We start from the raw sequence: 13,224 nt of genomic DNA, 5'->3' as shown, positions 1-13,224 counted from the left end.
AAGGAAACATAAGTGCCTAAAATATACTTTCAGCAATTGTATATTCGGTGTTTAATGCTATTTTTGTTTTTCTCTTTTCCAGTTGGATTGTTCCTTTTTTCACTTTTGACTGTTCTGGGCTCGGCGTTATTTGCACTTGGTTCCCATTTTAAAGGAACGCCATACCTGCTACCTCTAATGCTAACCGGGCGGCTGTTGTTGGGTTCTGGAAATGGTTCACTGTTCAGTAGGTCATCTGACTTGGGCAAAAATAATGGGGGTTTATAGTTACAGTATATGATCATACATTGCATAAACCTGCCACAATGCCAATGTACTCCATTCTGGGCAGGTCCTAAATCTAGCTGCCTAATGTTTGCTCTTATGATATAAACCCACTTGGTGAAAAAATTCCATCTGGGGCTCTCTGCAGTGCAATGCTTAGTTGGACCCTGGAATGAGGCACATGTGACAGGAAGGGGTGCAAAACCCAGGAGTTGGCCTGGACTCCCAAGTATGTTTACTTATAAAACCAATAGGGCTGCACTTGCCTGAACATACATATGTTATAAGGGTGCTACTGGGGCCAATTACCCAAGTGGGATAAGTGCAGCCCTCTTGATTTCAACGTCACGTTGGCTGCAAGAGCTATGTTGCAGTTGGCCCCATTAAAAATATATATATATATTTTTTTTAATTCTTTATTTTTGCTGTGCATCAAAATACATATACGCTCATAGTGCCACAACAGCAACAATAAGCACAGTTGTGTACAAGCAAAACAAATGTGCGACATTCACATAATCTGAATAGTGATGTCGCGAACATAAAATTTTCTGTTCGCAAACGCGAACTTCCGCAAATGTTCGCGAACCGGGCGAACCGCCATAGACTTCAATGGGCAGGCGAATTTTAAAACCCACAGGGACTCTTTCTGGCCACAATAGTGATGGAAAAGTTGTTTCAAGGGGACTAACACCTGGACTGTGGCATGCCGGAGGGGGATCCATGGCAAAACTCCCATGGAAAATTACATAGTTGATGCAGAGTCTGGTATTAATCCATAAAGGGCATAAATCACCTAACATTCCTAAATTGTTTGGAATAACATGCTTTAAAACATCATGTTGTATCGATCAGGTAGTGTAAGGGTTACGCCCGCTTCACAGTGACAGACCAAACTCCCCGTTTAACGCACCGCAAACACCACAAACTGTTGTCAGATGCAGACACACTAAAAAAATGCCACACTGCTGTGCTCTGCAATGTCGGCATTCTGGTGGTGGCAACAGCATGCGTTGATTGGCGTGCTGCTGGCTGACCCCGGGTGCCGATGCATGCTGTCTGACTGTGTCACTAGCTCCTTGCGACGACCTCCCCCTGCTTCCAACTCGTCTCCTCCTCCTCTCTCGTCTCCCTATCTCGTCTCTCATCTTTCCCCCTGTTCTTCTTCTCTTCTAGCGGGCACCCACGTGACATCCACGGACGCATCATCATCAACCGCTTCACTTGTATCTGACAACTCAGCAAAGGAAGCAGCAGCGGGCACAACATCATCATCATCACACCGTACATCCATGTGTGTAATGCTGCCTGACTGAGACATATCCCTGTTATCTACATCCTCTGGCAAAAATGGTTGCGCATCACTCATTTCTTCCAACTGATGTGTAAATAACTCCTCTGACAGATCAAGTGAAGCGGCTGTGGTGCTAGTGTTGGTGGTGGCGGCAGGCAGGCGAGTGGTAACTTGAGAGGTGCCCGAAGCTAAACTGGAGGAGGATGGTGCGTCAAGGTTCCGAGCGGAAACTGTCGAAGATTGGGTGTCCTGTGTTAGCCAGTCAACTATGTCCTCAGAACTTTTCAAGTTCAGGATACGTGGCCTCTAAACACTGGGCATTATTCTAGGGCCAAAGGGAATCACAGCTCCACGCCCACGATGGCCCCTGCGGGGTGGCCTGCCTCCTCCTGTCATTTTTTTTTCGATTAGTGGTACTATGCATGCAAGCTACAGTGACAACAGATATGAGTGGCACTGGCCCTGAAACGCACACTCGTGAAGGAAACTGACTGCTATTATATTACAGTCCAAAAAGTTGTTTTTTTGTTAAATGCAAGCTATTGTGACACCAGATATGAGTGGTGGCACTGGGCAAGTGGGCACAGTATACGCTGTGAGCCTGACACACACGCTGGCAGACAACTAACTGCTATTCAATCTAATACAGTCAAAATTGAAATTTTTTTTTTAAAAATGTACACTACTGTTACACCAGATATGAGTTGCACTGGTGTGACACTGTGCCCTGGCAGGCCCTGAAACGCACACTCCTGAAGGAAACTGACTGCTACTATATTACAGTCCAAAAAGTTTTGTTTTTTTTAAATGCAAGCTATTTGTGACACCAGTGAGTGAGTGGTGGCACTGGGCAAGTGGGCACAGTATATGCTGTGAGCCTGACACACAGGCTGGCAGGCAGGCAACTGCAATTACATTACACAGAAAAAAAAGCAGACTGATGTTCTAGCCCTAAAAAGGGCTTTTTGGGGTGCTGTCTTTACAGCGGAGGACTGTAGTGGACACTAAATACACTAGTCTAGCTATCAATTTCCCTATCAAATCAGCAGCAGCTACACTGTCCCTACTCTCACTAAGAATGCAGCTTCACAATGAATGTAAAATGGATGCTGTCCAGGAGGTGGGAGGGTCTGGGAGGGAGGGTCTGCTGCTGATTGGCTGGAATGTGTCTGCTGACTGTGAGGTACAGGCAGGGTCAAAGTTTACTCAATGATGACGAAAAGGGGGCGGACCGAACAGCGCATGTGTTCGCCGTCCGTGGCGAACGCGAACAAGCGATGTTCGCCGGGAACTATTCGCTGGCGAACAGTTCGGGACATCACTAAATCTGAACAAATCTTTAAAAGCTATGTAAGACAACGTCATGAGTTTAGTATCAGAGGTTTGCTCTAGGTAACTATCTTTAAACAGCTATGGTGATGTGGCTCTCGATAACATGAGTAACTATAAGAAGAAAAAACATGCTTGACAATAGTATGCTCCACTGTCTGAAATGAAAGGCTCTATAGTAGATGATTAAGTGTAGACAGCACACTAAGCAATACTTTGCAGTAAACATTAAAAAGAGAACCGTGACATAGTAAGCAGGGTGAGCAATCCTGTCTAAATGATGGGCAAATGCAGAATAGTTTAACTGAGAAGAACTATAGACATGGTTAGTATTAGCTTATTCTGTTCTTGGCATAACAAGCTAGACACGGATAATAAAAGGAACACGGGTATACTATGTATTAATAGGCTGTATCTAGTAGGCAGTTAATTATTAAGGAGAGGAACGCTGGTGGCATAACAAGTTCAGCAAAAGAAACAGAGATTGGTAGCTAAGGGGAGCTGGGTCAACAGCGTACACCTCCTGCACTAAAATATAATGCCATCAGCCTATCCCTTTAACAGGTATTTCACAGTCCCACATAGCTTGATTTTGCAGGCTCGCTGCTGAAGGTGGAATTGATGGGTTCTGTGGCTGCAGTTGCTTCCCTTCTTCCTCTCCTATTTTCCACTTTTCTGTCCTCATGGGCATGGAGGGACGCAGCTTCAGTGCCTGCCGGTGAATTGCCTTACTCTTTTTGCGCCAGTGCACCCTCCGCCTTCTTATGCACCTTGGGCCCCTGGCGGGAACTGCCTTACATGCCGGGATGCGGTTCGGGTACCGTGTGGAAGGGACAACCTCTGCTTTAGGTAGGATCAGCCTGCTCTCCAGCTTTCTCCAGAACGCATCGAAGAGAGCTTTTAATCGTTGGTGGATAGTGCTTGCCTCTCTTCCCAGCACTGGGGTACTCGTGGCAGCCGCCATCTTAAGTGTACCTTGCTGGGGTTTACGACCCTGCCACAGCTCTTCATAGGATCTGGGGAGTTATCAGGATGGGGACCGGATCACCCCCGCTGGTTCAGAGGGGAGGGGGTAGCGGGGCATTAGGATCATTCTTGGAGCCCTGCCTGCGCGGGTCTGGGAGAGCGGCCGCCTCAACCCGTCTCATCGCATACTAGGCCTCACTCGGTACCGGCGTCTGGAAGGAGGTAAATGACCCCAGGATGCGATCCCAAGACGGTCAATCAGTAGATTGATCAAATTTTATATTGAACTCAGTGCGAGTTTGTGTGGAACAGCTTGTAAATAGGATTTTGTTGCGTGTTTCACCAGGAGCTCATAGGATTCGCATCCAGTCGCCATGCTAGTCTGGCCCCGCCCCCCGTATTTGTTTTTTAACTCCCATTGCTGTGTTGATTTGTTCACGTTTTTCCATCTCTCCTCTGTAGCTGTTCAGAACAGAGTTACAGCATTTTGGTTCAAAGGGAAAGAACTGGCTTTGGCGTTTGGTCTGACCATCTCATTATCGCGACTTGGCAGTGTATTCAATTTCTTCTTCACTCAACAGTTTGAGAGTCACTATGGCATCCTGTGGACTCTCTGGGGAGGTAAGGCTCCAAGGTGTATAGTCATCCAGAAAGACTCTCTCATGTATGTCGGAAGCCTGAGAAAAATGAATCCCTAAATCTGCAATAAAATCTTCAACAGAAACTAGTGATAACCAGGTCAGCAATCTCTTTTCAAAATGTATTATCATACCCTCCTAGGCACACTGACCTTTCTTGAGTCAAACAGATTGGCTTTTTCTCAGTCTTTATCAAGTCAAACCAGCAAAGTGTAAAAGGTGTTCGTGCCCCATGATTGATGATTGAAGAACAGATTAATTGGTTGCAATTGGAGTATCAAAGTACAAAAACACATAAAATGAGAAAATGATAACTTCTACGGCATACACTCATTAAAGTTTGTTGTAGTGATTGTAAGGTAATAAGAGCATGAGTAGTTTGCCTTTGAATACTTAATGACTGTGTCATTTTATTGTGAATTTACTATTGATCAATGATTGGACAATTAATGTGTCTAATTTCATGCCACCAGCTATCTTGGAACTTTGTCAGCTTGAGACTGTAGGCTTGGACCTCTTGCATGAAATATGTCAATGACCTTACTGGATTTCTATTCTTGTTTTAGGAACCATCCTTTGTGTATTGAGCTTTCTGGCAGCAATCACAGTTAGTATACTGGATAAAGTCGGCATGAAGCAATTGGGATTGGATGGAGCCATGCAGGAAGAATCCAAGAAAGTGGTAAGTTGGTTAGACTACACTGGAAGGAAACCTGGTTTCACAATGTTATTATATAGCAGGCTATTACGACTACATACAGTCAGACCCCCCCTAAGCGGGTCCTAACACTGACCCTTCAGCCTGCTTCCTTGAGCTTCTGGCAAAGATATCTTTGCCAGAAGCTCAAGGAAGCAGGCTGAAGGGTCAGTGTTAGGACCCGCTTAGGGGGGGTCTGCCTTGACGTTGGCAGGCGGGCATCCCTCCAATGGCCATTGGAGCAACTAAATGACCTCCATTTGTCTAAATATACATAGGGATTAAGGAAAAAGCGCAAGTAACATTTTCTTTTCTTTGGTTTTTACTACATATTGGGGCTGATGTGTGTTGTAGTCCTTGCTGCTTTAGCGCAGGACTTCTCTTTTTGTATTTGTATTTACTTTGTATCACACAGCCTGGTTACAATGCTGCTACCCATCCCATGTGTTCCCTATTAAGGGTTAATAAGTAAAGGGGTGTATATAAAAAATACCCCTTTCTGTCTCATTAGAGATATCTTTGCCAGAAGCTCAAGGAAGCAGGCTGAAGGGTCAGTGTTAGGACCCGCTTAGGGGGGGTCTGCCTTGACGTTGGCAGGCGGGCATCCCTCCAATGGCCATTGGAGCAACTAAATGACCTCCATTTGTCTAAATATACATAGGGATTAAGGAAAAAGCGCAAGTAACATTTTCTTTTCTTTGGTTTTTACTACATATTGGGGCTGATGTGTGTTGTAGTCCTTGCTGCTTTAGCGCAGGACTTCTCTTTTTGTATTTGTATTTACTTTGTATCACACAGCCTGGTTACAATGCTGCTACCCATCCCATGTGTTCCCTATTAAGGGTTAATAAGTAAAGGGGTGTATATAAAAAATACCCCTTTCTGTCTCATTAGAGATATCTTTGCCAGAAGCTCAAGGAAGCAGGCTGAAGGGTCAGTGTTAGGACCCGCTTAGGGGGGGTCTGCCTTGACGTTGGCAGGCGGGCATCCCTCCAATGGCCATTGGAGCAACTAAATGACCTCCATTTGTCTAAATATACATAGGGATTAAGGAAAAAGCGCAAGTAACATTTTCTTTTCTTTGGTTTTTACTACATATTGGGGCTGATGTGTGTTGTAGTCCTTGCTGCTTTAGCGCAGGACTTCTCTTTTTGTATTTGTATTTACTTTGTATCACACAGCCTGGTTACAATGCTGCTACCCATCCCATGTGTTCCCTATTAAGGGTTAATAAGTAAAGGGGTGTATATAAAAAATACCCCTTTCTGTCTCATTAGAGATATCTTTGCCAGAAGCTCAAGGAAGCAGGCTGAGGGGTCAGTGTTAGGATCCGCTTAGGGGGGGTCTGCCTTGACGTTGGCAGGCGGGCATCCCTCCAATGGCCATTGGAGCAACTAAATGACCTCCATTTGTCTAAATATACATAGGGATTAAGGAAAAAGCGCAAGTAACATTTTCTTTTCTTTGGTTTTTACTACATATTGGGGCTGATGTGTGTTGTAGTCCTTGCTGCTTTAGCGCAGGACTTCTCTTTTTGTATTTGTATTTACTTTGTATCACACAGCCTGGTTACAATGCTGCTACCCATCCCATGTGTTCCCTATTAAGGGTTAATAAGTAAAGGGGTGTATATAAAAAATACCCCTTTCTGTCTCATTAGAGATATCTTTGCCAGAAGCTCAAGGAAGCAGGCTGAAGGGTCAGTGTTAGGACCCGCTTAGGGGGGGTCTGCCTTGACGTTGGCAGGCGGGCATCCCTCCAATGGCCATTGGAGCAACTAAATGACCTCCATTTGTCTAAATATACATAGGGATTAAGGAAAAAGCGCAAGTAACATTTTCTTTTCTTTGGTTTTTACTACATATTGGGGCTGATGTGTGTTGTAGTCCTTGCTGCTTTAGCGCAGGACTTCTCTTTTTGTATTTGTATTTACTTTGTATCACACAGCCTGGTTACAATGCTGCTACCCATCCCATGTGTTCCCTATTAAGGGTTAATAAGTAAAGGGGTGTATATAAAAAATACCCCTTTCTGTCTCATTAGAGATATCTTTGCCAGAAGCTCAAGGAAGCAGGCTGAAGGGTCAGTGTTAGGACCCGCTTAGGGGGGGTCTGCCTTGACGTTGGCAGGCGGGCATCCCTCCAATGGCCATTGGAGCAACTAAATGACCTCCATTTGTCTAAATATACATAGGGATTAAGGAAAAAGCGCAAGTAACATTTTCTTTTCTTTGGTTTTTACTACATATTGGGGCTGATGTGTGTTGTAGTCCTTGCTGCTTTAGCGCAGGACTTCTCTTTTTGTATTTGTACATACAGTCAAACTTTTAAATTCTTCTAGCATTATGGGTGTGACGGTCCACTCGTTAAGGGACCGGAGACTTACTGCCAAGACACACCTTTTCCCTTCAAAGAATCCCATTCAGCGCAGTAACCAGTGATGTTAGCTCAGCAGAGTAGAGTAGTGTAGAGCAGTGCTATAGCCTTTCCCCCCATAAATTTTCCAAGACTTAATGCTGGAAGAAGAACTGATTTTATTGACAAAAACACAGTCATTTATACATGGACCTCCAGCATGGGGTCCTTATTCATCTCCAACTGTCTCTGCCCTGGTGCCTCTTTGTCTGGGAGATAATTGAGTTGTCTCTCGCTAAACTAATTATCTCCCGAATACAGAGAACACAACACAAAATATCCCAAAAACATATCAAAATCAACAGGTATCCCAACATATCATATATCCCCGGATAGCGCTTACCCAAGCACCCACATTGGCAAAATAGGGTTCGGGTCCTGCAGAATTGGAGGATCGTCACCGGGGTGAAGATTTACCGGCCACTAGCAATGTTAATGCCCAAAAGAGTTCCATGAAAAAAAGGGGGCTTTTGGCCAGTCAAATACCGGGAGCTAGTCTCTTGTGCCTTCCCTCCAAAGAGTGTTCTCCTGGCTGGTTGGGAAGTGGGGGAAAATGGGAGTAGAAGTTGGCCAGGTATGGAGACTAGTCCTGGCCGGGTCAGAGTTCCATAAGATTTGTATGTAAGTTCCGCTATAGTTTTTGTGCCTCTCTGGACTCCTTATTTTTCTCTGTGGAGAGGCGCTCTTGGTGGTTTGTTGTGGAGGGGCATGCGGTGAGACCCAGAGGTTTGGGATAATTGCCCTGGGAAGAAAACAGGAGGTTTAGGCATATGGGTCACATATGGCATATGGGCCACAGTGATCATGTCATTTTTGGGAGTGAGGTGCTGGGTTGTTCCTGGCATGGATATGAGTGACTGGGTGTTCTGTCACAATGAGAATCTGCAAAATGCCAGCAGATTCTTAAGAAATAGCAATAAGCAGTTTATGTTACCATATCTATATTCATATATTCATTACCCGTGTGCACCAAAATGTGTATTTGAAGAGGTGTGGCCCGACAGTTAAGCTGGCCAGACGTGTCTCTAGAGCGCTCTTGCCCAGTTGAGCTCAACTTCGGTTTTTATTGCCCAAAATCAACATAACTGCAAACCTGCATGACAGTACCTGCTGAATCGTGTGTGAGCCCATGGATAACTGTTCTACATGGCGATATACCACAATCTTAGCATTAAGCCTGGAGAGAAAGGCGGCCGATCTCCCGACACGATGTCCGCACTAAATGACAACCCTCTTGGTTTCCCGCTCCCCCCTCCTCCCTCTTACTTTGGACCTGCGGGAGTTATCCCAGTAACTGCTGGGGAACCCTACTCACCTGCAGAGGAATCTCTTGCCATGCCAAAAGCCGCCTGACAAATCCAAGATGGCTGCCGTGTCACATCATCCAAAGCATCAGACGTGCCTGTCCTGGAAGGAAAACTTCGAGACCAACTTTGACCTGATTTGTGAGGCATTCTGGAAGCGCATTCAGCACACACCTCTCTCCCACGCTATATTTGTTACACCTGAGCATGAAGACAGAGCAAAGATTTACCAAACCAGCTCTGGGTCGGAGACCCTCCTGGAGGTATGCTCACCTTGCCGCCCGAATAGTCCCCGAGAACTAAGGCATTGCAGAGTTGGCGCCCATGCGGCACGGAGACGGAGGCCACATCGGCGTGGGATGCTGACTTCACATAGAGCTTTGGCACAGGGAGAAGCAAACTCTGAATTGAGTAGACATCCGGTTGCTCATCTGCCTGCCACCTGGCTGATGTTACAGGACTGTGTGTGGACGAGTGGTGACAGAATGATTGGCCTGGAGATTGAGTGTCTACTGAGGCCTACTTGTGGCATTGGCAGGACCCTACATGGCAGGGACCCTATTAAAAATATGCCCACTTTCCTGGTATACACTGCAGGCTCTCCCAGTTTTGTCAAGTACCCAGTGGCATCACTGCTCAGTGTTTATACTTATAGCCTAACCTGTACCATTAAGCCTATGTTTTTATTTTCCGTGCATACTAAGCCTGTCTTATATGTTGATATCTATCCATGCATGTTTAGCTTGATTACCCTAATATAACTAAAATTGTGCTGATTTACTTGTATGCCATGACAATGATTGTTTTTCACCAGCTTGCTACTGTCATTATGGCACTGTAAGATTTTCTGTTAAATAATCATCAAACTCTCTGTTCTTTAACTAGTTTGTACAGAGCTTAGATTCATATTGTGAGTCCACCATCCCTTATGATATTATGACTTAATTCCTAACTGCTGTTTTTCTGTCACTGTAGCAAATGCAGGATGTGCGACACTTACCATTACGCTATTGGCTGCTGGTCTTTACTATCACGTTCTTCTACAATAGCGTATTCCCATTTGTGGCAGATGCCAGGTAAAATACTTTTAATATTTCCTATTATAATTTTTTATATAGTGCTCATCATACTCTGATTTTATTTCCAATATTAAATTGGGGATGTAAAGCAGTATATACTTTGCAAACAAAATAACAGTAAAAAGTGATTCGTATATAGTGGTAAGGTTTTACGTGGGGATCAGAGGTTTTTGATGAGAGTTATGGTTAAAAAGTAGATTTATAGAGGGTTGTGGTTATGCTCAGTGTCAATTTATAATCTTACTTTTTCAAAATAATAACCTAACTAGACTTCACCAAAAGTCTTAACTTTTTTAATATAATCTTTTTATTTAATTATTATAATTTTTTTTTATATTTTGCTACAAATCACATATACAAGAAGACAAAACAAACATGATTATCAGATCATTTTCATACGTAATTAAACTGTCAATCTAAAAAATTATCAATTTATAATCTTACTAAAACAACATACATGTCATACATTCTAGATGTACAAAAATTCCGTATCGGATGCCCCGAGGGAGGGTGGAGGGAGGTGAGAGAAAGGAGGGTGATTGAGATGTACTTCTCTATCCGCTGCCCCCACTGCAAAGTATACAAATAAATATATAACTAAATAAAAAATTGTTGGGGAAGTAGTGTCAGATCCTATAGAATATTTCTAAGAGGGTTTTTTTCGTACTTTTCAACTTATTTATTTTCTTAAAAGCATGTTTTTCTATTATTAGTTGATAATTAATTTGTGTGTTTATTTCCCCTCATCTTGGTACTGAATCCATTCTCCAATATCGTGCCAAGCACACTTTAGCGGCCATCATAATATGGATCATTGAATACCTCTCAGATATTAATTTTGTTGGTAACTTCAGGTGAAAAAGAAAGAGTTGGGGGCGTCCAATGCTACCTGCAGGGGCGTACCTAGAGCATTTGGCATCCGGTGCAGGCAGGGGCGTATTAGCCGCGAGGCAAACAAGGCATTTGCCTTGGGCGGCATTTTCCAGGGGGCGGCAAAAAAAGCCGCCCCCCAAATGCCCAAGGCAAATGTCTTGTTAGCCTTGCGGCTAACAGACATGCTGGGCTGCTTCTGGGCGGTCGGGCGGCGCTGCTGGGCGGGCGGCGAGGGAGCACTCCCCCTGAGCTGTCTGCTCAGCTCCCTCGCGCGCCGCAGAGTGAGGCTGGGAGGCGGAGCCGGAATATGACGTCATATTCCGTCTCCCAGCCTCACTCTGCGGCGCGCGAGGGAGCTGGGCAGACAGCTCAGGGGGAGTGCTCCCTCGCCGCCCGCCCAGCAGCGCCGCCCGACCGCCCAGCAGCCACTGGACCACCAGGGAGGAAGAGACACCCCCCCCCCCCAGCATTCCCAAAGGTAAGGAGGCTGGGGGGGTTAAAGTAAAAAAAAAAAAGAAGAAAAGTGTTAATGTGAGTGTGTGTGTGTCTGTTAGTGAGTGTCTGTTAGTGAGTGTGTGTGTGTCTGTTAGTGAGTGTGTGTGTGTCTGTTAGTGAGTGTGTGTGTGTCTGTTAGTAAGTGTGTGTGTGTCTGTTAGTGAGTGTTAGTGAGTGTGTGTCTGTTAGTGAGTGTGTCTTAGTGAGTGTGTGTCTTAGTGAGTGTGTGTGTCTTAGTGAGTGTGTGTCTGTCTTAGTGTGTGTGTGTCTGTCTTAGTGTGTGTGTGTGTGTCTTAGTGTGTGTGTGTGTCTTAGTGTGTGTGTGTGTGTGTCTGTTAGTGTGTGTCTGTTAGTGTGTGTGGGTGTCTGTTAGTGTGGGTGTCTGTTAGTGTGGGTGTCTGTGAGTGTGTTTGCCTGTGAGTGTGTGTGTGTGTGTGTGTTTGCCTGTGAGTGTGTGTCTGCTTGCCTGTGAGTGTGTGTGTGTCTGTTAGTGTGTCTGTTAGTGTGTGTGTGTGTGTTTCTGTTAGCGAGTGTGTGTTTCTGTTAGCGAGTGTGTGTTTCTGTTAGCGAGTGTATGCGTATGTGTCAGTGAATGTGTGTGTATTTAGAATGCGGGGCGGGGTAAAGGTTGGGTGGGGGGGGGGGGCGCCTGAGTTTTGTGCTGCCCAGGGCAGCACAAAACCAGGATACACCACTGGGTGCAGGTCCTATTGTTGGCACCCCCTTCCCCACCACCACTTTAAAATGTAAAAAAACAACCACTTTTTTTTTTTAATGTATTTAGCACTGAGCAGTGTTTGTGTGTTTGAATGTTAGCATGTTTTTGTATGGAGTATGTTTTTTTTTTTTTTTTTTTATAAATTCTTTATTTTTGCAATGCATGGATTAGTGTACAAGCTATTGGAGACATAAAATCCAAAATACAGTTATAGTAAAGCTTATCTAATTATGGCTCTCAATATTACTGCACTTATTTTTGTTTCAGTTAGCATGGAATAGAGTTATGTTTGAGTGAATGTAGGGGTGTGTTTGTATGTAGTGTTGGCGTTTGAATGCAAGCATGCATTTGTGTGTAGTGTGGTTTTTGAATGCAGTGGTGTGGTTATACATAATTGTGAAATTTGTATGTAGTGTTGACGTTGAATCGCAGGGGTGTTTTTGTGTGTAGTGTAAGCGAGATTCTGAGATGTATGCACATATACACACTGATACACGTGCAGATACATAGACACACTGACACACATGCAGATACATAGACACTCTAGGAACAATATATGGGGGGGCACATAAGGAACCATAGTCAAAACTGAGGGGGGGGGGCACTAAAACTTTTCACTAGGAGATGGGGTAATAAGCTGCCATTGGCTGTTTGTTGCCGGATGCATGCTGGCATCCGGCAACAAATTAGCATATAATTCACACTAACCACACATATTTCTTATGGTAAGCTGGCTGACACCTCTGAACTTCAATCTTTGTTTATCAGATAAGCACCCTATTTGCTATCCTTATGTGGGATTGCCATATTTAAGGACACCTAAGGGAGCTATCTGCTTAACAGCACCCTAATGTAGTATCTTTAAATATGAATCCCACATAAGGGCACCAATTTAGGGAATTATCTACTAAACAGCTAAAATATCACAATGTTAAAAGCCCTTTTCTTAATTTGATTTTTTAAATTGTTTAGTAGATAACTTGCTTATTTGTTATCCTTATGTGAGATTGCAATATTTAAGGACACCAAATAAGGGAGCTATCTACTAAACACATATACACACAAAAACACAATAGATGTCTGTTTGTGTGTGTGTACATCTGGTGTGTGTGTGTGTGTGTGTATACAATCAGAGTCACCCACACATTCAATC

At 44.3% G+C, this 13,224-nt stretch overlaps 1 protein-coding gene across 1 annotated transcript in view; it reads left to right on the top strand.

Moving 5' to 3' along the window:
- The window catches only part of LOC134571922 (major facilitator superfamily domain-containing protein 1-like), a 45,698-nt gene that overhangs the window by 23,444 nt on the left and 9,030 nt on the right, over positions 1–13,224 (top strand). The window contains exons 6-9 of the mRNA XM_063430611.1: positions 83–226; positions 4,316–4,474; positions 5,058–5,173; positions 9,882–9,982. Coding sequence (XP_063286681.1) covers positions 83–226; positions 4,316–4,474; positions 5,058–5,173; positions 9,882–9,982 — 520 coding nt within the window. The remainder of the gene's footprint in view (positions 1–82; positions 227–4,315; positions 4,475–5,057; positions 5,174–9,881; positions 9,983–13,224) is intronic.

This window comes from Pelobates fuscus, chromosome 8, assembly GCF_036172605.1.
Source record: "Pelobates fuscus isolate aPelFus1 chromosome 8, aPelFus1.pri, whole genome shotgun sequence".
Classification (NCBI taxonomy): Eukaryota; Metazoa; Chordata; class Amphibia; order Anura; family Pelobatidae; genus Pelobates; species Pelobates fuscus.
This window is presented reverse-complemented; position numbering and strand designations above follow the sequence as displayed.